The sequence below is a fragment of the Pleurodeles waltl genome, chromosome 6 (assembly GCF_031143425.1).
Source record: "Pleurodeles waltl isolate 20211129_DDA chromosome 6, aPleWal1.hap1.20221129, whole genome shotgun sequence".
Taxonomy (NCBI): domain Eukaryota; kingdom Metazoa; phylum Chordata; class Amphibia; order Caudata; family Salamandridae; genus Pleurodeles; species Pleurodeles waltl.
In genome coordinates this window covers 320721462-320743889 of record NC_090445.1, presented here as the reverse complement: position 1 = coordinate 320743889, position 22428 = coordinate 320721462, and the positions used below count along the sequence as shown (strand labels likewise).

The window sequence follows — 22428 nt, the reverse complement described above, 5'->3', positions numbered from 1 at the left end:
GGAATGAAGGGAATGCATGAGACCATCATCCCTAGTAGTTGCATTACTGTTCCCACTGTGTAGGTGGGGTTGTCCCGTATTTGGAAAATGAGAGTTTCGAGCTGGGCTTGGATATGCTAGCCCTGACTAAGCATTGAAAATTGCCCATAGGTAAGGCTGTATCTGTAAAGGTTGGAGATGGGATATGAGAAAGTTGATTGTGAATCTTAGAGTATGAAGAGGTGTATTGTGATTTGAGTGTGACGTTGACATTGTTGGTTTGTACTGGCTTTGATGAGCCAGTCGTCCAAGTAGGGAAGTATATGGATGTGTTGTCTTCTGAGGTATGCTGCAACTACTGCTAGACATTTTGTGGAGACCCTGGGGGAGGTTGTTACCTCGAATGGTAAAATGACAAATCTGAGGTACTTGTGGTGTGCTGGATGAATGGGAATATGAAAGTATGCATCCTTCAGATCTAAAGCGGTCGCCTTCTTGTAAGAATGGAATTATATCTTGGAGAATGACCAAATGGAAATGCTCTGATGGAATGTAGAGGTTGAGTGGTCTGAGATCAAGAATAGATCTGAGTGATCCGTCCTTCTTTGGAATGAGGAAGTATAGGGAGTATACTCCTAACCTTTGCTGTGAGAGAGGAATTGATTCTTGTTGGACATTTTCCCTTTTGCAGTGTCATCTCCAATCTTTTTGCCTCCTGCCTCCTATTTTTTCTGACCTGTTTTTGTTGGCTTTTGAACTCTGGGCACTTTACCACCGCTAACCAGTGCTAAAGTGCATATGCCCTCTGTGTAAATTGTATTGTTGATTGGTTTATCCATGATTGGCATATTTGATTTACTAGTAGGTCCCTAGAAAAGTGCACTAGAGGTGCCCAGGGCCAGTAAATCAAATGCTATTAGTGGGCCTGTAGCACTGGTTGTGCCACCCACATGAGTAGCCCTGTAATCATGTGTCAGACCTGCCATTGCAGTGTCTGTGTGTGCAGTTTTAAACTGACAATTCGACTTGGCAAGTGTACCCACTTGCCAGGCCTAAACCTTCCCTTTTCTTACATGTAAGACACCCCGAAGGTAGGCCCTAGGTAGCCCCATGGACAGGGTGCAGTGTATGTTGAAGTTAGCACATATAGCAATGTGGGTTATATGTCCTGATGGTGAAATACTGCCAAATTCGTTTTTCACTGTTGCAAGGCCTATCGCTCTCATAGGGTAACATGAGTGCTGCCTTTAAAAATGATTAAAGCGTAGATTGCTTTTTGGAGCAGATCGACATGTGGAGTTTGGCGTCTATGAACTCACTAATAAAAAATCATCTTTTAGTAAAGTTGGTTTTGAGATTGTGTATTTGAAAATGCCACTTTTAGAAAGTGGGCATTTTCATGCTTAAACCATTCTGTGACTCTGCCTGTTTGTGGATTCCCTGTCTCGGTTAGTTTGACATTTGGGCTGTTTGCACCTCTCTCTAGACAGTGACACAAAGGAAGCTGGGGTGTGGCCTGCATATCCTGATGAGCCATCTGTGCTAGGAAGGAGTGGTCACTTACACCTGAAAGGGCTGTGCCTGCCCTCACACAATGCAGTCTCCAACCCCCTGGTGCGTGTCTGGGGCCTGGCCTGGGAAAGGCAGGATTTCACAAACAAGAAAGACTTTCCTTTGACGTAGGCCTACTTCAAAGGCCAAAATGGGTATAAGAAGAGCACCCAAACCCCTGAAAAATTAGATCACTTCTGGACATCAGGAGGAACCTCTGCCTGGAGAAGAGCTGAAGAGAAGTGCTGCCCTGCCTGTGACTGTGCTTTGTGGAACTATCCTGCAGTTGCTGCTTCTGCCTGTGCAAGGGGCCAAAGACTGGACTTTGTTGTGCATTCCTGCTTGTGAAGAAATCTCCAAGGGCTTGTTCTGAGCTTGCCTCCTGTTGTTGAGGTCTTGGGGCCATCAAAGACTTTTCCTGCCAGCACCTGGACTCTCTGCCGAGACTCCTGCCCTGCCAAGTGGTGACCTATCCAGTACCTGAGGCCTTGGAAGGTGAAGCTGGCAGACCGAGACTGAAAATCCACGCACAGACCGCCATGCGAGGAAAATTTCTACGCACCTTCCAAGACGTGCCTGAGAAATGACGTGCCGCCTTTGCAGCTGAAACCTACGCTCCACCTGCATCGCGGCTGGAAGATTGACACACGCGGCTGGAGAAACGATGCGCAACACCCGCTGACGGAGGCTGATAACGTTGCAACCCACATACTGCGGTTCTGCTGATACTGTGCGGCAGGATTTTCGATGCAAACCTCGCTGGGTGAAGAAAAACTACGCAAAGCCTGCCCGGCCTGAGTGCTTGTCCGGATCAATGCATCGCTCTCCTGCGGAGAGGAAAAACGATGCACGTGAGAAATTGAAGCATCAATGGCTTTTTTTCGACACACACTCGCCCGTGCGGTGTCATTTTGACTCAACCCAGGTAATTTTCACACTAACAGCGTTAGCACTGTTTTCTAAGGATTTAAGACTCTTTCTTGATTTTTAATTCATAACTTGACTTCTGTATGGTTGATTTTGTTGTGTCGCTTTGGTCTTGTTTTGTTTAGATAAATATTACCTATTTTTCTAAACCTGTGTTGTGTCATTTTGTAGTGTTTTTACTGAGTTACTGTGTGTGTTTGTACAAATACTTTACACCTAGACTCTGAAGTTAAGCCTGCCTGCTTGTGCCAAGCTACCAAGGGGGTTAGCAGGGGTAAACTGAGGGTGATTCTCCTTTACCCTAACTAGAGTGAGGGTCCTTGCTTGGACAGGGGGTAACCTGACTGCCAACCAAAGACCCCATTTCTAACAGTTCTATAGCCCCTTTGAGAAGAAGGGATTGTACCTCTTCCTTGATGAGAAAGATGGTCTTGTGAGAGTTTGTGAGTGCAAGGGGGAATGTTTGGTGGAGTGGAAATGAACTCCAGACAGTAACCATATTGGATAATTGTGAGAACCCACTGATCTAAGAATATTGGACCATTGTGGGTAGAAATATTTTAGTCTTCCCTATAGTGGAGAGGCATGAGCCGGTGAAAGATGTTGGTAGTCACTGGCATGCAGTGGAGGCAGATCCTCTAGAGTTGGATGCCTATCCTCTGCCTTTGTTGTTTGCACCTTTGTATGCACCTCTGAAGGAACTTTTAGTATAGAAATGGGTGCCTTGCTTGCTTTGAGAGGTGGAAGGCTTAGAAGAGGATGGTTAGAAACCACTCCTGTATTGTGGGCGCTGGAAATTACCCTGGTGTGGTGTGGTGAGTAATACCCCCATAGCCTTTGCTGTGTCTTTTTTTAGGTTCTCTATGGTGTTGTCAACCTCTTGACCAAACAAGTGTTCCCTGCATTTGTGGCTTGAACCCTGAACATCTAAGTCAAGCATGTCTCCTGATTATAATGCTGGTGTTAATACCACGTGCTGGGGTGTCTGTGGCATCGGTTGCACACACGATGGAGTTGTTTGAGATGGTCTGACCCTCAGAAACTATCTCCAGTACTTTTCGATGTTCCTCTGGGAGGTACCGGAGACGATACTCCAGTTCGTCCCAGTGGGCCCTGTTGTTCTGTGCTAAAAGTGCCTTTGAATTGGCGATACACCAATGATTGGCAGCTTGTGCAACCACCCTCTAGTTTTTTGCTCTCCTGATCAGGAGGAGGCGTATCTGTCTGTTAGCATGTCTTCATGCTGGATGCATTTGTGAATGTATAAATATAGGGTTTGTAGGTGCCAACTTATATTTTTTATCTACCCTTGGGGTGATAACTGTAGACCTAACAGGTTCTTTAAAAATATCAGTGCCATGTCTAAGCATGCCGGGTAGCATAGGCAAAAACGGACTTTCTTTATAGGTGGCCGTCAGTGAATCAAATAGGAGATCCTCTTCAATGGGGTCAGTGTGCTTTTGGGCATGGTGGTATGCAGCTGCCGGTGCTATGAACCGCTGATATGATACTGAGTCTTCAGGAGGTGATGGGCGTACTGGATGTAGATCAGGGTCATTTAGTAAGATGGGATCTGGATCGTATGCATCCCATGGGTTAATGTCTTGTGGCATGTCCCCTAAATAATCTCCATGAGGTGGTGGTTAGATTTGTAGAGAAAATTGTGACTCAGTAATAGGTGTAGGTGATTGGGAAGGCGGTGGAGGGGTAGAAGCAAGCACAGGAGAGTGTGGAGAAGAAGGCTGGGGTCAAAGTGGAGCCTTGTCCTTGGAGACCTTTGTAGGTGGAGGAACAGTGTCTAATGCTTCTTGAAATATAAGGTTCCTCTTGATTGGAACGGGTGGAAGCAATTATTCTTCCTGTTCCTTTTTTAATAAGGAGCTGGCGCTGACGTGCGTCCATTATCTCTAAGATGGGCTCCACTGGTGAGGCTGCTACCGAGTAGTGACTGGAGCTTCTGGAAGATACAGCCTTAGGTTCTGACGTTTTTGGAGTCGAAACCTTGTGTTGAGCCGAAGCCGTTGGCTCCAAAGCCGATGTGGTGGGCTTTTTACTCTGTGCCGAAACGTTCAGATTGACGGGTCTGCTCAATCCCGAAACCCTGTGGGATGTTCCAGAGCTGGAGGTCGATGCAGAAGACATTTTGGTCTTGGCTATTTTGAGTGCTGAGCTGGAAGACGGGAGGCGGGACATCCGAAGGTATTTTTTGGATCCGACCAGTGTCCAAAGGCATTGGCGATCCAATGACCTACTTTTGGGGCTTCTTTAAACTCTTTGTATGGGGAGTCAGGGCAGATGTAGTCACAGGCTGCGCAGAGGTAAAAAGCTGGCTTGCAGTGTTGGATTGGACATCCGACTCCAAATAGTCTATAGAAAAGGCCTCCTTCTGTTCGAGCTCCTCCAGCGTGTGTTCTTCCCCAAAAATATCAGGAGTGCCGTCTGTTGTCTTCGACGCCATCTCCAAACGACTGCTCTTCGGTCCTGGAGTGTCTTTTTGGATCAAAAGGACCGGCAGGCGTAGCAGCTTTCGTCTTTATGATCCGGGAAAAGACACAAGTTACACACCAGGTGTTGATGAGTGTGTGGGAATTTCAAAAGGCATCGAGGGTAAACCTAAATGGAGTCCGTTCCATCAGCCCTGCAGATCCGACACCACATGGAGGAGTAGGCCCGAGACGGGCATTGCCGCTCCGAAGGATGATGAGACTACTCCTGGCGTAGAAATACGGATCGGCTATGTTAGGCAAAGGAATTGCGATCAAATTGCAATACCGTCTCTGAAGGAAAGAGGGTAATGAACAGTTCGGAATAGACCGAGCTGAGGAATACTGGAGCAAGAGAAACACATGTCTGAACCCAACGGCGGAATCTAACAAAGGACTCCATGCCCATGCATAGTATCATCAAGAGGAGGTGTCACTCGATTGCGTGACTCAAAAAGATTCTTTGAACAAAAACAGCTTGTAACACTCCAAACCCCACACAAGATGGAGGACTTATGCAAAGCATGTGTATCTACATCCACACATGCCATCTAACATATTTATCATTTGTACATCACCAAGTAAAGTGTTCTTATTGGTTTTTCATCCTATGAAAATATTTTTTTCCATCACACAGAACAACAAAAATGGGCTTTCACACCTACTGAAATATATTTTTTAATGTTTCAGTTGGCTTATTAACTATTTAAATGTGCAGTGTCTCATTTCATACTTTGTACAGCAGGTCAGACAGTTCAATTTATGAAAGTATGCAGCCAGGGAAGGAAAGGTGGTTGTAACCTGACTTCTGAGCTCTGTCTCTAAACACAGAGCAAATGAAACAAGATAAAAACAAGATAAAAACAAGATTTAAAAGCATTTTCATTGCTTCTTCACTTTCTGACTGAAGAGAACACCTGTTCTTTGACAGCTTGCCAGAATGGGTGAGTAGGTCCTAAATATAGCTGACCTGTTAAAATCTGACGTGCTATAGCAAGTGGGTGAGTAAATTTCCTGAGGCCGGCACAGTATTTGGCAACTAAGATCACCACAGATCATGTGCTTGTAGTTGCCATGTAACCTCTGTAAACGCTATCAACCTCTCTCAACAGAAACTACTAAACGCTTTCTACCAGCAGAGACCACAAAATACCCTAGGACAGCAGAGACCACAAAAGAACATCTACTAACAAAAAGCATGAAATCCATTCTGCTGAAAGAAAACAACACATATTCTTTGGCAATACAGACCAAAAAATAACCACTATGAACTAAGAACCAAATGCCATCTACCAAAAGACGCAAAATGCCTCTGCCAAAAGAGATAGTTAACAATCTCACTAAACACAGACCACCCAAACATATTATCTGTGTTTATAAAGATCATTAACTACTGTCTGTCAACAGGATCAATGAAAGAGCCTCTGTCCATAGCGGTTGCCATGTATCTTCAGCTAGGAAAGATACCAACACACCCTCTGCTAGGTTAGGTCATGAAATAACTACTCCAAAGGTACCATGAACAGCCTTCAGGTGACAGAGACCATTATTTATCATTTGCCATCAGATATTATCAAAGATCCGATAAAGGGCTATCGTCAGCTTCATAATCATTTATTGCCTTTCAACAAGTAGCTCTAAGCTAGAAAGACCCTCTGCAAACACAGAACTTAAGATAGCATCTAACAACAGGGAATGACAAATAACCGCTTCCAACAAAGTTCCACTACTAACAGATACCATCAAACACTCCATGCCAAGATGGACAACCAAATAAAGTCTGCCAACAAAGATCACATAATACTGTCTCTTGTCAGGGACTACAACATACCATCTGCCACTAGAGATCACCAAATACCTGTTCAAAGCCTCCCATATGTTTTTTCCATATCCCTCCTTTTTGCCGTATACCCCTCGATATGGCCATTTAATTCCATTTGGTGTAAATTCCGACACAGATTCTTACTCTTCTAAAGGCCTTTTCACAAACTCTCATAGAATATTCCTTGCATCCATATGCCGATTTGTACAGTTTTTTAGACACATTGTAGATCTGTGCTGCTCCCTAGCGCACTTACCGCTTTGCTCTCCTGGTGGCACCAGGCGGTAGACCTTGTATGGTTCAGAGATGTCTAGCTGGGAGCGCTCCGGCACTTCAGCAAACTCAGGGCTTTTGTTGAGAGCACAGCGCAAGCGTGTCTTCGATATGGCAGCCTCCATCTTGTCTCCTTCTTTATACTTGTTCTTGAAAATTGCCCAGGCCTGAAGAATAGAACCAGCTACTGTTTAATCTCTGACATCAAGGCTCACCTCACAAGTGCTGACATTTTAGTTCTTGTTTGAAAGTAGTACAAGAAGATAAACAGCCTTATGACAAGATAGCACTCCAGACCCTGGGACCACTTACTGCGCAGGATTGCTTATTTAGTGCCTTTTTATCGTTGTCAATAGTATGATTTGAAGGAGGAAATCTGAGCTCCATAACTGTTTCTGACCACATGAGATGGCCAAAGTCAGGGATAGATAGGCTTTGGAGCCGGAGTGAAATGTTTTATAGGTAATTTAGGGTCGTTTATGCATACATATTACCTCAAAGGGGAACCAAGAAAGTGTGATTAGATACATTTTAAAAAAACGTTGTTTGTGCTACTGACCAGCCTAGCCCAAAACAGAGGATGCACTAGGCTACGCTAAGACTAGAATGGCATAGTTTGGACAAGAAATCAGAAGGAACTAACAAACTCTGTTTTAAGTAGGCCGAGTTTCAAGTTGGTGCCATCATCTATTATTGGATTTCAGCTATTACTTGGCCTGTCATTTGAATGTTATCGATGAAGAATCTGTTCAAATAGAGCTGAGTTTTGCCAATATAAAGGTAGCATGCAATGTTTGGGACTGAAATGAGAGGAGCACGGACTCTTGTGGGTCACCTTTACCGAGTTTTGAGGGTTTGGAGGGAGTTAGTTTGGATGTATGACCTGAAACATCTGAGAGCTGTTTCCCTCAACCTGTTTCTATCCTTAGGAATTTTTAGTAGAGTGGAGTGATATACAGTGTTGAAGGCTGCTGACAGATGCAAGAGGACAAGAGAGTGAGTCCTCTTTCCCTATAATACAAAGTGCATCAATAATCAACCCTTTTTTTTGGAGCTCCTGTTTCCATGACATATTGTGGGCTGAAGCTATATTGAAGCTCATTAAGAAAATCACTCTGAACTCGCTGATCACCTGTAGGAAGTTGGCTCTGTATGTACTATTTCAAAGTAAGAAATAGCATGCACAGAGTCCAAGGGTTCCCCTTAGAGGTAAGATAGTGGCAAAAAGAGATAATTCTAATGCTCTATTTTGTGGTAGTGTGGTCAAGCAGTAGGCTTATCAGAGGGTAGTGTTAAGCATTTGTTGTACACACACACAGACAATAAATGAGGAATACACACTCAAAGACTTAGTCCAGGCCAATAGGTTTTTATATAGAAAAATATATTTTCTTAGTTTATTTTAAGAACCACAGGTTCAAGATTTACAAGTAATACTTCAAATGAAAGGTATTTCACTTAGGTACTTTAGGAACTTTGAATAATCACAATAGCATGTACAGTTTTGGCAAAAATGGCAATAAGCTATTTTAAAAGGGGACACAGTGCAAAAATCAACAGTTCCTGGGGGAGGTAAGTATTCGTTAAGTTCCCAGGTAAGTAAAACACTTACAGGGTTCAAAGTTGGGTCCAAGGTAGTCCACTGTTGGGGGTTCAAGGCAACCCCAAAGTTACCACACCAGCAGCTCAGGGCCGGTCAGGTGCAGAGGTCAAGGTGGTGCCCAAAACACATAGGCTTCAATGGAAACAGGGGTGCCCCGGTTCCAGTCTGCCAGCAGGTAAGTAGCCGCGTCCTCGGAGGGCAGACCAGGGGGGTTTTGTAGGACACCGGGGGGGACACAAGCAGGCACAGAAAGTACACCCTCAGCGGCACAGGGGCGGCCGGGTGCAGAGTGCAAACAGGCATCGGGTTTCAGATAGGAATCAATGGGGAGACCCGGGGGTCTCTTCAATGATGCAGGCAGGCACGGGGGGCTCCTCTGGGTAGTCACCACCTGGGCTAGGCAGAGGGTCGCCTGGGGGTTGCTCCTGCACTGGAAATCTGTTCCGTCAGGTCCTGGGGGCTGCGGGTGCAGTGTTGGTTCCAGGCGTCGGGTCCCTTGTTACAGGCAGTCCCGGTCACTGGGAGCCTCTGGATTTCCTCTGCAGGCATCGCTGTGGAGGCTCAGGGGGGTCAACTCTGGCTACTCACGGGCTTGCAGTTGCCGGGGAGTCCTCCCTGTAGTGTTAGTTTTCCGCAGGTCGAGCCGGGGGCGTCAAGTGCAGAGTGGTAAGTCTCACACTTCCGGCAGAAAACGTGGGGTCTTTAAAGTTGCTTCTTTGTTGCAGAAAAATGCAGTTTGTTGAACAGAGCCGCTGTTCTCGGGAGCTTCTTGGTCCTTTAGATGCAGGGCAGTCCTCTGAGGCTTCAGAGGTCGCTGGTCCCTGTTGGATGCGTCGCTGTTGCAGTTTTCATCGAAGTAGGGAGACAGGCCGGTGGGGCAGGGGCCAAATCAGTTGTCGTCTCTGTCTTCACTGCAGGGCTTCAGGTCAGCAGTCCTTCTTCTTTAGGTTGCAGGAATCTGTCTTCTTTGGTTCTGGGAGCCCTTAAATACTGGATTTAGGGGTGTGTTTAGGTCTGGGAGGGCAGTAGCCAATGGCTACTGGCCCTGAGGGTGGCTACACCCTCTTTGTGCCTCCTCCCTGTGAGGAGGGGGGGCACATCCCTACTCCTATTGGGAGAATCCTCCTTCTACAAGATGGAGGATTTCTAAAAGTAAGGGTCACCTCAGCTCAGGACACCTTGGGGGCTATCATGACTGGGGAGTGACTCCTCCTTGTTTTCCTCATTATCTCCTCCAGCCTTGCCGCCAAAAGTGGGGGCAGTGGCCGGAGGGGCGGGCATCTCCACTAGCTGGGATGCCCTGTGGCGCTGTAACAAAGGGGGTGAGCCTTTGATGCTCACCGCCAGGTGTTACAGTTCCTGCGGGGGGAGGTGAGAAGCACCTCCACCCAGTACAGGCTTTGTTCCTGGCCACAGAGGAACAAAGGCACTCTCCCCATGTGGCCAGCAACATGTCTGGTGTGTGGCAGGCTGGCAAAAAATAGTCAGCCCACACTGGAAGTCGGGTAAGTTTTCAGGGGGCATCTCTAAGATGCCCTCTGGGTGTATTTTACAATAAAGTGCACACTGGCATCAGTGTGCATTTATTGTGCTCAGAAGTTTGATACCAAACTTCCCAGTTTTCAGTATAGCCATTATGGTGCTGTGGAGTTCGTGTTTAACAGACTCCCAGACCATATACTCTTATGGCTACCCTGCACTTACAATATCTAAGCTTTTGCTTAGATACTGTAGGGGCATAGTGCTCATGCACATATGCCCTCACCTGTGGTATAGTGAACCCTGCCTTAGGGCTGTAAGGCCTGCTAGAGGGGGGACTTACCTATGCCACAGGCAGTGTGAGGTTGGCATGGCATTCTGAGGGGAGTGCCATGTCGACTTAGTCATTTTCTCCCCACCAGCACACACAAGCTGTGAAGCAGTGTGCATGTGCTGAGTGAGTGGTCCCTAAGGTGGCATAAGACATGCTGCAGCCCTTAGAGACCTTCCCTGGCATCAGGGCCCTTGGTACCAGGGGTACCAGTTACAAGGGACTTACCTGGGTACCAGGGTTATGCCAATTGTGGAGACAAAGGTACAGTTTAGGGAAAGAACACTGGTGCTGGGGCCTGGTTAGCGGGGTCCCAGCACAATTTCAAGTCATAACTTAGCATCAGCAAAGGCAAAACATCAGGGGGTAACCATGCCAAGGAGGCATTTCCCTACACCACCCACTAACACGGGTGCTATACACAAGTAGTTCTAGACTTACCTTCTGCATTGCTAAAGCCATACCAGACAGGACTCTAGATATGCTAACTCACCTTTGGCAGAAGGGGAACTAGACATAGGCCAGTCCCTAACCTCCAGAGAATGGGGCACAGCACTTATTTACCCGCAGACATTCTCGTATAATGCGAGAATCCAATATATACAGCCCAGCATCTTGCCCAGAGCGTATTTAATACAGGCCAGACTTCATAAAAGCTACCCCACAGCGTTGCCTGATTGCCCCCGTTGTTGCACCCTGAGAGCAGACATATTACACAAGTTCTGTGACTGTCCAGTTGCCCGTCCCCAAGACCTCAGTCGCATAGACAGCTGCCTACCGGGTCTTTACAACTGGCGAAGGCGGAGGTGCAATGAACTATTTTATTGACCTGGCCTTAATACTAGCAAACACATAAGCACAATGAGATTGAAAGCTCCGTCACTACCGGCCATTTTACAGTGGCAGACTATGGTGGTCCACTGGGCCATGGTGGAGTCCACTCCATTACGTCGTGCAGAAATACAGGGAATTTGAAGGTGCCCCTTAGCAGTCGGCTGGGCCAACTTATTGTTTACATTTCAAGATAGTCTGGACGATGGCGCCAAGCCACCGAGCAACATCAACCCATTTCATGGGTCTGCCCCACTTGGCCTTTGAACAGCCCATCACCTCTCACTTCCCCTCAACCCCACCACACATAAATACTAGCCACAGAGCAGCGACCCAGCGCACTGCTCAGGGAGACCACTGCACTATATCTACCAAGCTCATTGTATAGGGCCAGACTCAGTTACATTTTTGTTATGTGGTCTGAATTTCAAAATGCCATAACTTAAAGATACCTACAGGCTGTATTCCTGCCCAAAATGATGTAAACAAGATGCTCTTTTATGTTTACACCACTGCCAAAAGATAAAACGTTCAAAAAAGATGACTGGAAAAAAAAATCAAGATAATCATTGTCAGCTGCAGGTTTCCAGCACTTTTGCTTGGATGGATAGGTTGAAACCTGGGTGAAAATTCTTTAGAACCCCCGCTACTAGTTTCCATTAAGGAGTAGACTTGGCCTATTTTTTGCCAATCCAGAAGTGAGTCTTGTGGTACTGAAGTGTTAATTAGATTTCCAAAGTAGGTTTGTAAATGAAGTGCTGATATTTTTGTGAAGAGATGAGGATATGGGTTCAGGGAATTGAGAATGAGAATTTGGCAGTCTTGTTGAGCATTTCTGATTGGGTCAGTACTCTGAAGGATGACCAGTTGGCCTTGGGTTAATGAGAGCTGCAGCACAGCTGATGATGCCTTTACATTTCTCCAAAATAGATTAAAATATCTAAGGAAGACTCTATTACGTACAGAGATTGGAGCTCCGTGTGTTCTTGTTACGACCCAGGGAATAACATTTTTACCCACGGAGATTGAGTTATCTGCGAGGATTTCCGTAGGTTATTGTTACGACCCAATGAAAGCATGGTTACCCACAGAGATTGCGTTATCTGTCTGAGGTTCCATATGTTATTTTCTGATAGAGACTTCTAACTGCAGACTCCTCACTTTGCGAATTTCTCTAGGTCCCAGAAATGTTCAAGATAATTATCTCTCACGTCTGTAAGTGGCCTCATGTGGCTCTGTGTCAAGTCAGTTTCGCCCCCAGATATGACAGGCCAAAATATCTGCACCACCACTGAGCGCTGACACCCATTCCTTTTTTTCTGCAACTACCAATGCAGAACTGGAGCTTCTCAAACCCTGTCCCTTCTGACAGAGACTTTTCCTAATAATTTCAAGAAGTGTGCAGACAATTCACCCCCTAAAACTACAGGGTTTAAACCATGTTGTGACTGTAACCAGCAGATGTCAGTTACGGGCACTTACGATGTCTGTTTATGGTGCCTTGGCTTCAAACGCAACTCTGAATCATGTCCATACTGCGCCAAGATTAACAAGTAGGCCATCAGTGACCACGAGGCAAAACTCGCCATTGTTCAACTCCAGCACTCATGATCAGAGTCAAAAGTGCAGGTAAAGTGAGTGAACTGAGCGTACAGCAGCCATACAGCCAAGTAGCTATAAGGCAACTTGTTGTTACTATACTGCCATACAACCAAGTAGCTTTGAGGCACCTTGTTGTTACTATACTGCTGCTTAAAGTGTTCTTGTTCTCTTTTCTGATCGACCTTGAAGCCCCGACCCTACAGCACAGACCCAGGTGCCACTGTCGTATGTTCCAGTCTCCAAGTCTCTATTTTTTATTTATTTCATATCTGGTCCGACATTCTAGAGTCACAACAGTTATGTTGTCACCCAAGAGGTGGTAGATGACATGTAATTTACTGGGGTTTGGGTCAGCAGGTTTTATTTTCACTGAAGGCCATTCAAACAGTGTGAAAGGACAGCGTTTTCATACTCCTGTATTTAATAAGTCTTGAAGGCTTTTTTCATCATACTGTTGAAGTAGGTTTTCAGTTTCTTTTATAGTGAGGGCTGTTGTGGTTTTGTAAGGGCATGGTTCTTTATTACTCTGCAGTCTGGTGGATGCCAGAGGTTATGGATTCACCTGTGTCCCCAGACAATGCAACGGAATACCTTGAGTTTTCAGGACAGTCATGAGTGATCTCACTTCTACAATGAGGGTGTCTATTTTGGCTTAGAGAGTGCTGAGTTCAAGGAGTGGGTTGGTGGTTCTTAATCGTAGTGGCTCTTTGACATCCATTTTTGATGGGGTGATTGAGACGCTGCCTCATATCGAGGGGTAGAGCAGGGCAGTGTACAAGAAACAAAGAAAACGAGGAGCTGCTGTCTCAGGAATAGGTAGAGTGGATTTGGAGGTTACCTGTAAGGTTAGAATGTTTGTGTTTATTTTGTGTGGGTGCTAATGCAAGGAAAGGTGCTGGTACCAGGGGAAAATGTGGACTGAGGAGAATTAAGGAACTGACTCCTGCAGGACTGAGTTTAGTTTAGTTTTATTTGATAACAACAAACCCATATACACGTTTGATTCAATCAGTCGGAGACACTCTATCTCGCTCTCAATTATACCACAGATTCTGATTTTGTTACTACTCAGCCAAAAACCTTGACCTGTCTATCACTTACCGGGTTTCCTCAGATTTTTCTAGCTCCTGTCACACAAACATTACCTTTTTCACTCCCATTATTTAACAAACACACCTCCATTATCCACTTCAGACTTCAAACCCATCTACTGCTTAACCCATCGTAACAAATCTCCACTGCTTCAAGTCTACTGGTCACTAATGACTTACTTGCTTCGTACAATTGCTCCCTTTAACCTCTGACCCCTCCAATGTTGCAGATAGCCTTAGCACATCATCTATACCCACTAAACGCCACCTTTACAGCATCAATTTTAGGACATCCTAATTCCTCACTCCTCCTCCCTATTTCTCATCCATCATACCTACTTCTCAACCATCATACATCATCTCTACTTCTCATCCATATCTCTACTTCTCATCCATCATCCCTACTTCTGATCCATCATACATCATCCCTACTTCCCATCCCTGCTTCTAATCCTTACTTCTCTTCCATCATTCCTACTTATCAACCCTCATTCCTGCTTCTCATCCACACTTCTCATCCATCTCCCATCATTCCTTCTCCTCATACCTCATCCATCAACCTTACTCCTCATTCATCATCCCTACTTCTCATTCCTCATCCCTCAGTCATACCAACACATTTTTAGTTACCAACCAATCAGTTTGAAGGTGTGTTTCACAAAACTAAAAATGTGTTGGTATGACTGAGGGTTGAGGAGGGAGCAGTAGGGATGAGGAGGGAGCGGTAGGCATGATGGGTGAGGAGTAGGGATGATGGATGAGGTATGAGGAGTAGGAATGATGGAAGATGGATGAGAAGCAGGGATGAGAAGTGGGAATGATGGAAGAGAATTAGAGATGATAAATGAGAAGTAGGGATGATGAATGAGAAGTAGGGATGATGAATGAGATGCAAGGATGAGAAGTAGGGATGAGGAGTGGGAATGATGAAAGAGAAGTAGGGATGATGGATGAGAAGTGGGGATGATGTATGATGGATGAGAAGTAGGGTTGATGGATGATAAGTAGGGATGAGAAGCAGGGATGATGATGAGAAGTAGGGATGATGGATGAGATGCAAGGATGAGGAGTGAGGAATGAAGATGTCCTAAAATGGATGCTGTACACCTGTATGTATGAAGAGTCCAAGGATCTCACTGAGACTGGCACTTGGTGCCCAGTTTCTGGGGCAGTCTCCCTCTCCTTTTTGTGTACTTTCAGTCTGCTGGGGGTGGCATAAGAGAGTGTGGTGCCACCATACCTCCACACAGACCTGCTAGACAAACCCATGAATGGTATGGCATGTAACTAACATCAGGGCCATGCTAATTCCTAATAAGATGAAAATTCCCACCCTCCATTTATTTAGTAACTTTAGGCAAAGCCAAACTGTCTTGGAGCAGCAATATAGCGGCTGGAGCCAAAGGATCACCCAGTCTCGGGAGGTGGCTTCTACTATGCTGCTTTTGCATAAAACACATCTGAACATTCACACTTGAAGCAGCTAAGTGTGGAAAATGGGCTTTTAACAAGGCAATAAACTAGGCATATTCAACAGAACTTGGTGTGTGACTTTGCTTTGCTTTGCTTTTGGCCCTCCGGTCCCTGAATCATTTTAGTTAAGCTGCAGGTGTATTTTCTTTATATAAATATAGTCTAGTGTGCAATTGTTAGGCTCAAAGTGTAAAGAACTACAAAAAAGATTTGGAATTTAATATAAAAATACCAAATTACGTGCTATTCTCCGATGAACTCAACACCGTCTTAGGAGTGGTTTTCTCAATGGCTTATAGCAGCTAGGGATCTGAACTTTCACAGATCATCCCTGTCTTTCATGTAAGTAATTGGCCCTCTGCCTCCAACGCTATGACATCAGACTCCTACCCCTCAGGTGGCACCCAAAGCAACACCCTCCTTCCTATCCACACCCGATAGTCATCCTCGCTATTCACCATCACTTGCTTCCTCGGTGTAAGGAAATGCCTCCTTGGCATGGTTACCCCCTGACTTTTTGCCTTTGCTGATGCTATGTTTTGAATTGAAAGTGTGCTAAGGCCTGCTAACCAGGCCCCAGCACCAGTGTTCTTTCCCTAACCTGTACTTTTGTTTTCACAATTGGCACACCCTGGCATCCAGGTAAGTCCCTTGTAACAGGTACCCCTGGTACCAAGGGCCCTGATGCCAGGGAAGGTCTCTAAGGGCTGCAGCATATCTTATGCCACCCTGGGGACCCCTCACTCAGCACAGACTTGCCAGCTTGTGTGCGCTGGTGAGGACAAAACGAGTAAGTCGACATGGCACTCCCCTCAGGGTGCCATGCCAACCTCACACTGCCTATGCAGTATAGATAAGTCACCCCTCTAGCAGGCCTTACAGCCCTAAGGCAGGGTGCACTATACCATAGGCGAGGGCACCAGTGCATGAGCACTGTGCCCCTACAGTGTCTAAGCCAAACCTTAGACATTGTAAGTGCAGGGTAGCCATAAGAGTATATGGTCTGGGAGTCTGTCAAACACGAACTCCACAGCACCATAATGGCTGCACTGAAAACTGGGAAGTTTGGTATCAAACTTCTCAGCACAATAAATGTACACTGATGCCAGTGTACATTTTATTGTGAAATACACACCAGAGGGCACCTTAGAGGTGCCCCCTGAAACCATAACCAACTACCTGTGTAGGCTGACTGGTTTTAGCAGCCTGCCACACTCGAGACATTTTGCTGGCCACATGGGGAGAGTGCCTTTGTCACTCTGTGGCTAGTAACAAAGCCTGCACTGGGTGGAGATGCTATCACCTCCCCCAGGCAGGAGCTGTAACACCTGGCGGTGAGCCTCAAAGGCTCACCCCCTTTGTTCCAGCACCACAGGGCATTCCAGCTAGTGGAGTTGCCCGCCCCCTCCGGCCACGGCCCCACTTTTGGCGGCAAGGCCGGAGGAGATAATGAGAAAAACAAGGAGTCGTCACTGGCCAGTCAGGACAGCCCCTAAGGCAACCCGAGCTGAAGTGACTCTGACTTTTAGGAATCCTCCATCTTGCAGATGGAGGATCCCCCCAATAGGGATAGGAATGTGACCCCCTCCCCTTGGGAGGAGGAACAAAGAGGGTGTAGCCACCCTCAGGGCTAGTAGCCATTGGCTACTGCCCTCCCTGACCTAAACACACCCCTAAATCCTGTATTTAGGGGCTCCCCTGAACCTAGGAAATCAGATTCCTGCAACTTACGAAGAAGAGGACTGCTGAGCTGAAAAATCCCTGCAGAGAAGACGGAGACACCAACTGCTTTGGTCCCAGCCCTACCGGCCTGTCTCCCTCCTTCAGAAGAAAACTGCTCCAGCGACGCTTTCCCCAGGACCAGCGACCTCTGAATCCTCAGAGGACTGCCCGGCTTCCAAAAGACCAAGAAACTCCAGAGAACAGCGGCCCTGTTCAACAAAGACTGCAACTTTGTTTCCAGAGGAGCAGATTTAAAGACCCCTGTAATCCCCGCAAGAAGCGTGAGACTTGCAACACTGCACCCGGCGACCCCGACTCGCCTGGTGGGGAACCAACACCTCAGGGAGGACCCTCCGGCGACTCCGAGACTGTGAGTAACCAAAGTTGTCCCCCCTGAGCCCCCACAGCAACGCCTGCAGAGGGAATCCCGAGGCTCCCCCTGACCGCGACTGCCTGACTCTGAAATCCCGACGCCTGGAAAAGAACCTGCACCCGCAGCCCCTAGGACCTGAAGGATCGGAACTCCAGTGCAGGAGTGACCCCCAGGAGGCCCTCTCCCTTGCCCAGGTGGTGGCTACCCCGAGGAGCCCCCCCCCCCCCTTGCCTGCATCGCTGAAGAGACCCCTTGGTCTCTCATTGAAACCTATTGAAAACCCGACGCGTGTTTGCACACTGCACCCGGCCGCCCCAGTGCCGCTGAGGATGTACTTTTTGTGCTGACTTGTGTCCCCCCCGGTGCCCTACAAAACCCCCCTGGTCTGCCCTCCGAAGACGTGGGTACTTACCTGCTGGCAGACTGGAACCGGGGCACCCCCTTCTCCATTGAGGCCTATGTGTTTTGGGCACAACTTTGAACTCTGCACCTGACTGGCCCTGAGCTGCTGGTGTGGTGACTTTGGGGTTGCTCTGAACCCCCAACGGTGGGCTATCTTGGACCCCAATTTGAACCCCGTAGATGGTTTACTTACCTGCAAGAACTAACAATAACTTGCCTCCCCCCAGGAACTGTTGAAAATTGCACTGTGTCCACTTTTGAAATAGCTATATGTGTTTTATGTAAAAAGTATATATGCTATTGTGATTATTCAAAGTTCCTAAAGTACTTACCTGCAATACCTTTCAAATGAGATATTACATGTAGAATTTGAACCTTTGGTTCTTAAAATAAACTAAGAAAATATATTTTTCTATAACAAAACCTATTGGCCTGGAATTGTCTCTGAGTGTGTGTTCCTCATTTATTGCCTGCGTGTATGTACAACAAATGCTTAACACTACTCCTTTGATAAGCCTACTGCTCGACCACACTACCACGAAATAGAGCATTAGTATTATCTCTTTTTGCCACTATCTTACCTCTAAGGGGAACCCTTGGACTCTGTGCATACTATTCCTTACTTTGAAATAGTGCATACAGAGCCAACTTCCTACATTGGTGGATCAGCGGTGGGGTACAAGACTTTGCATTTGCTGGACTACTCAGCCAATACCTGATCACACGACAAATTCCAAAAATTGTCATTAGAAATTGATTTTTGCAATTTGAGCTATTTTTCTAAATTTTTAAAAGTCCTGCTAGGGCCTTGTGTTAGTCCCTGTTAGCATTTCTTTTAGAGTTTAAACGTTTTGTGAAAGTTTGAATTAGATTCTAGAACTAGTTTTAGATTCTTAAAAAGTATTCCAACTTTTAGAAGCATAATGTCTAGTGCAGAGATGAATGTGAAGGAACTCGACCTCACACCTTACCTCCATCTTAAGATGAGGGAGCTAAGGTCACTCTGCAAAATAAAGAAAATTACAATGGGCCCCAGACCTTCCAAACTACAGCTCCAGGAGCTTTTGGCAGAGTTTGAAAAGGCCAACCCCTCTGAGGATGGCAACACAGAGGATGAAGATAGTGACTTGGAGGAAAATTCCCACCTACCAGTCCTAACTAGGGAGAACAGGGCCACTCCAGCCTTGTCTCCAAATATAGTAGTCAGAGATGCTGCTTCCTTCACAGGAGGGACCAACATCTCTGAAATCACTGAGGATAACTCCAGTGAAGAGGACATCCAGTTAGCCAGGATGGCCAAAAGATTGGCTTTGGAAAGACAGATCCTAGCCATAGAAAGGGAAAGACAAGAGATGGGCCTAGGACCCATCAATGGTGGCAGCAACATAACTAGGGTCAGAGATTCTCCTGACATGTTGAAAATCCCTAAAGGGATTGTAACTAAATATGAAGATGGTGATGACATCACCAAATGGTTCACAGCTTTTGAGAGGGCTTGTGTAACCAGAAAAGTGAACAAATCTCACTGGGGTGCTCTCCTTTGGGAAATGTTCACTGGAAAGTGTAGGGATAGACTCCTCACACTCTCTGGAAAAGATGCAGAATCTTATGACCTCATGAAGGGAACCCTGATTGAGGGATTTGGATTCTCCAATGAGGAGTATAGGATTAGATTCAGGGGGGCTAAAAAATCCTCGAGCCAGACCTGGGTTGATTTTGTAGACTACTCAGTGAAAACACTGGATGGTTGGATTCAAGGCAGTGGTGTTAATAATTATGATGGGCTGTACAATTTATTTGTGAAAGAACACCTGTTAAGTAATTGTTCAAATGATAAACTGCATCAGCATCTGGTAGACCTAGGACCAATTTCTCCCCAAGAATTGGGAAAGAAGGCGGACCATTGGGTCAAGACTAGGGTGACCAAGACTTCCACAGGGGGTGACCAAAAGAAAGGGGTCACAAAGCCTCCCCAGGGGAAAGGTGTTGAGACATCCAAAACAAAAATAGTAAAGAGTCTTCTTCAGGCCCCCAAAAACCTGCACAGGAGGGTGGGCCCAGAGCCTCTTCACAAAACAATTTTGGGTACAAGGGTAAAAACTTTGATCCCAAGAAGGCCTGGTGTCGTAGCTGTAATCAGCCTGTACACCAAACTGGAGACAAGGCCTGTCCCAAGAAAAATACCACTTCTAACTCCACTCCAGCTAACACTGGAATGGCTAGTCTCCAAGTGGGATCAACAGTGTGCCCAGAGCAAATCAGGTGTCACACTGAAGCTACATTAGTCTCTGAGGGTGGGGTGGATTTAGCCACACTGGCTGCCTGGCCTCCTAACATGCAAAAATACAGGCAGCAGCTCTTAAGGACAAGTGTAGAAGGCCTGAGGGATACAGGTGCCAGTGTCACCATGGTGACAGAGAAACTGGTTTCCCCTGGTCAATACCTGGCTGGACAAACTTATCCAGTCACCAATGCTGACAATCAAACTAAAGTACATCCCATGGCTATGGTAACTTTAGAGTGGGGAGGGGTCAATGGCCTGAAACAGGTGGTGGTCTCCTCAAATATCCCAGTAGACTGTTTGCTTGGAAATGACCTGGAGTCCTCAGCATGGGCTGAGGTAGAACTGAAAACCCATGCAGCCATGCTGGGTATCCCTGAACTGGTGTGTGTCAAGACAAGGGCACAGTGCAAGGCTCAGGGTGAAAAAGTAGAGCTGGAGTCTGGAAAAAGGGCCCAGCCTACCAAGAGAAAAGGAAAGCCAGCTGGGAAACCAGCTGCAACACAACAACAAAAAGAGAACCTCTCTTCTCAGGAAGAAGTTCTGCCCTCTGAGGGAACTGAGCCTATGGAGCTGGAACCTTATCAGGTTGAGCTCTTGGGCCCAGGGGGACCCTCAAGGGAAAAGTTGTTTAAGGGGCAAGAAACCTGTCCCTCTCTTGAAGGCCTTAGGCAGCAAGCTGCTGAAGAGTCCAAAGGCAAGAAAACTGGAACACATAGGGTCTATTGGGAAGATGGACTCCTGTACACTGAGGCAAGAGATCCCAAACCTGGTGCCACTAGGAGAGTGGTAGTGCCTCAGGCGTTCAGAGAGTTCATACTGACCTTAGCCCATGATATTCCCCTTGCTGGGCATTTGGGACAAACCAAGACGTGGGAGAGACTAGTCAACCACTTCTACTGACCCAACATGTCCCAGAAAGTTAAGGAGTTTTGTGTCTCATGTACCACCTGTCAAGCCAGTGGTAAGACAGGTGGACATCCAAAGGCCCCCCTCATTCCACTTCCAGTGGTGGGGTCCCCTTTGAAAGAGTGGGTGTGGACATAGTGGGTCCACTTGAACCTCCCACAGCCTCAGGAAATATGTACATACTAGTAGTAGTGGATCATGCTACTAGGTATCCTGAAGCTATTCCCCTTAGGTCAAATACTGCCCCGGAAGTAGCCAAGGCCCTCATTGGTATCTTTACCAGAGTGGGCTTCCCTAAGGAGGTGGTGTCTGACAGAGGTACCAACTTCATGTCAGCATACCTGAAACACATGTGGAATGAGTGTGGAGTGACTTATAAATTCACTACACCCTATCATCCACAAACTAATGGCCTTGTTGAGAGATTCAACAAGACATTAAAAGGCATGATCATGGGGCTCCCAGAAAAACTCAAAAGGAGATGGGATGTCCTCTTGCCATGTCTGCTTTTCGCTTACAGAGAGGTGCCTCAGAAGGGAGTAGGGTTCTCACCCTTTGAACTTCTGTTTGGCTACCCTGTAAGGGGACCACTAGCTCTTGTGAAAGGAGGCTGGGAGAGACCTCTTCATGAGCCTAAACAAGACATAGTGGACTATGTACTTGGCCTTCGCTCAAGGATGGCAGAGTACATGGAAAAGGCAAGTAAAAACCTTGAGGCCAGCCAACAGCTCCAGAAGTTTTGGTATGACCAAAAGGCTGCACTGGTTGAATTTCAACCAGGGCAGAAACTCTGGGTTCGGGAGCCTGTGGCTCCCAGGGAACTCCAGGACAGATGGAGTGGCCCTTACCCAGTGCTAAAGAAGAAGAGTCAGGTCACCTACCTGGTGGACCTGGGCACTAGCAGGAGCCCCAAGAGGGTGATCCATGTGAACCGCCTTAAGCTCTTCCATGACAGGGTTGATGTGAATCTGTTGATGGTAACAGATGACAGATGAGGATCAGGAAGCTGAGAGTGAACCTCTCCCGGATCTACTCTCATCAAACCCTAAAGATGGTTCAGTAGATGGAGTGATCTATTCAGACACCCTCTCTGACCAACAGCAAGCTGACTGCAGGAAGGTCCTGCAACAGTTTGCTGAGCTCTTTTCCCTAACCCCTGGTCAGACACACCTGTGTACCCATGATGTGGACACAGGAGACAGCATGCCTGTCAAAAACAAAATTTTCAGACAGTCTGACCAAGTTAAGGAAAGCATCAAGGTGGAAGTCCACAAGATGCTGGAATTGGTAGTAATT

At 46.6% G+C, this 22428-nt stretch overlaps 1 protein-coding gene across 1 annotated transcript in view; it reads right to left on the bottom strand.

The window, feature by feature from the left end:
• The window catches only part of LOC138299673 (interferon regulatory factor 9-like), a 183053-nt gene that overhangs the window by 135681 nt on the left and 24944 nt on the right, over nt 1–22428 (bottom strand). The window contains exon 3 of the mRNA XM_069238145.1: nt 7019–7202. Coding sequence (XP_069094246.1) covers nt 7019–7202 — 184 coding nt within the window. The remainder of the gene's footprint in view (nt 1–7018; nt 7203–22428) is intronic.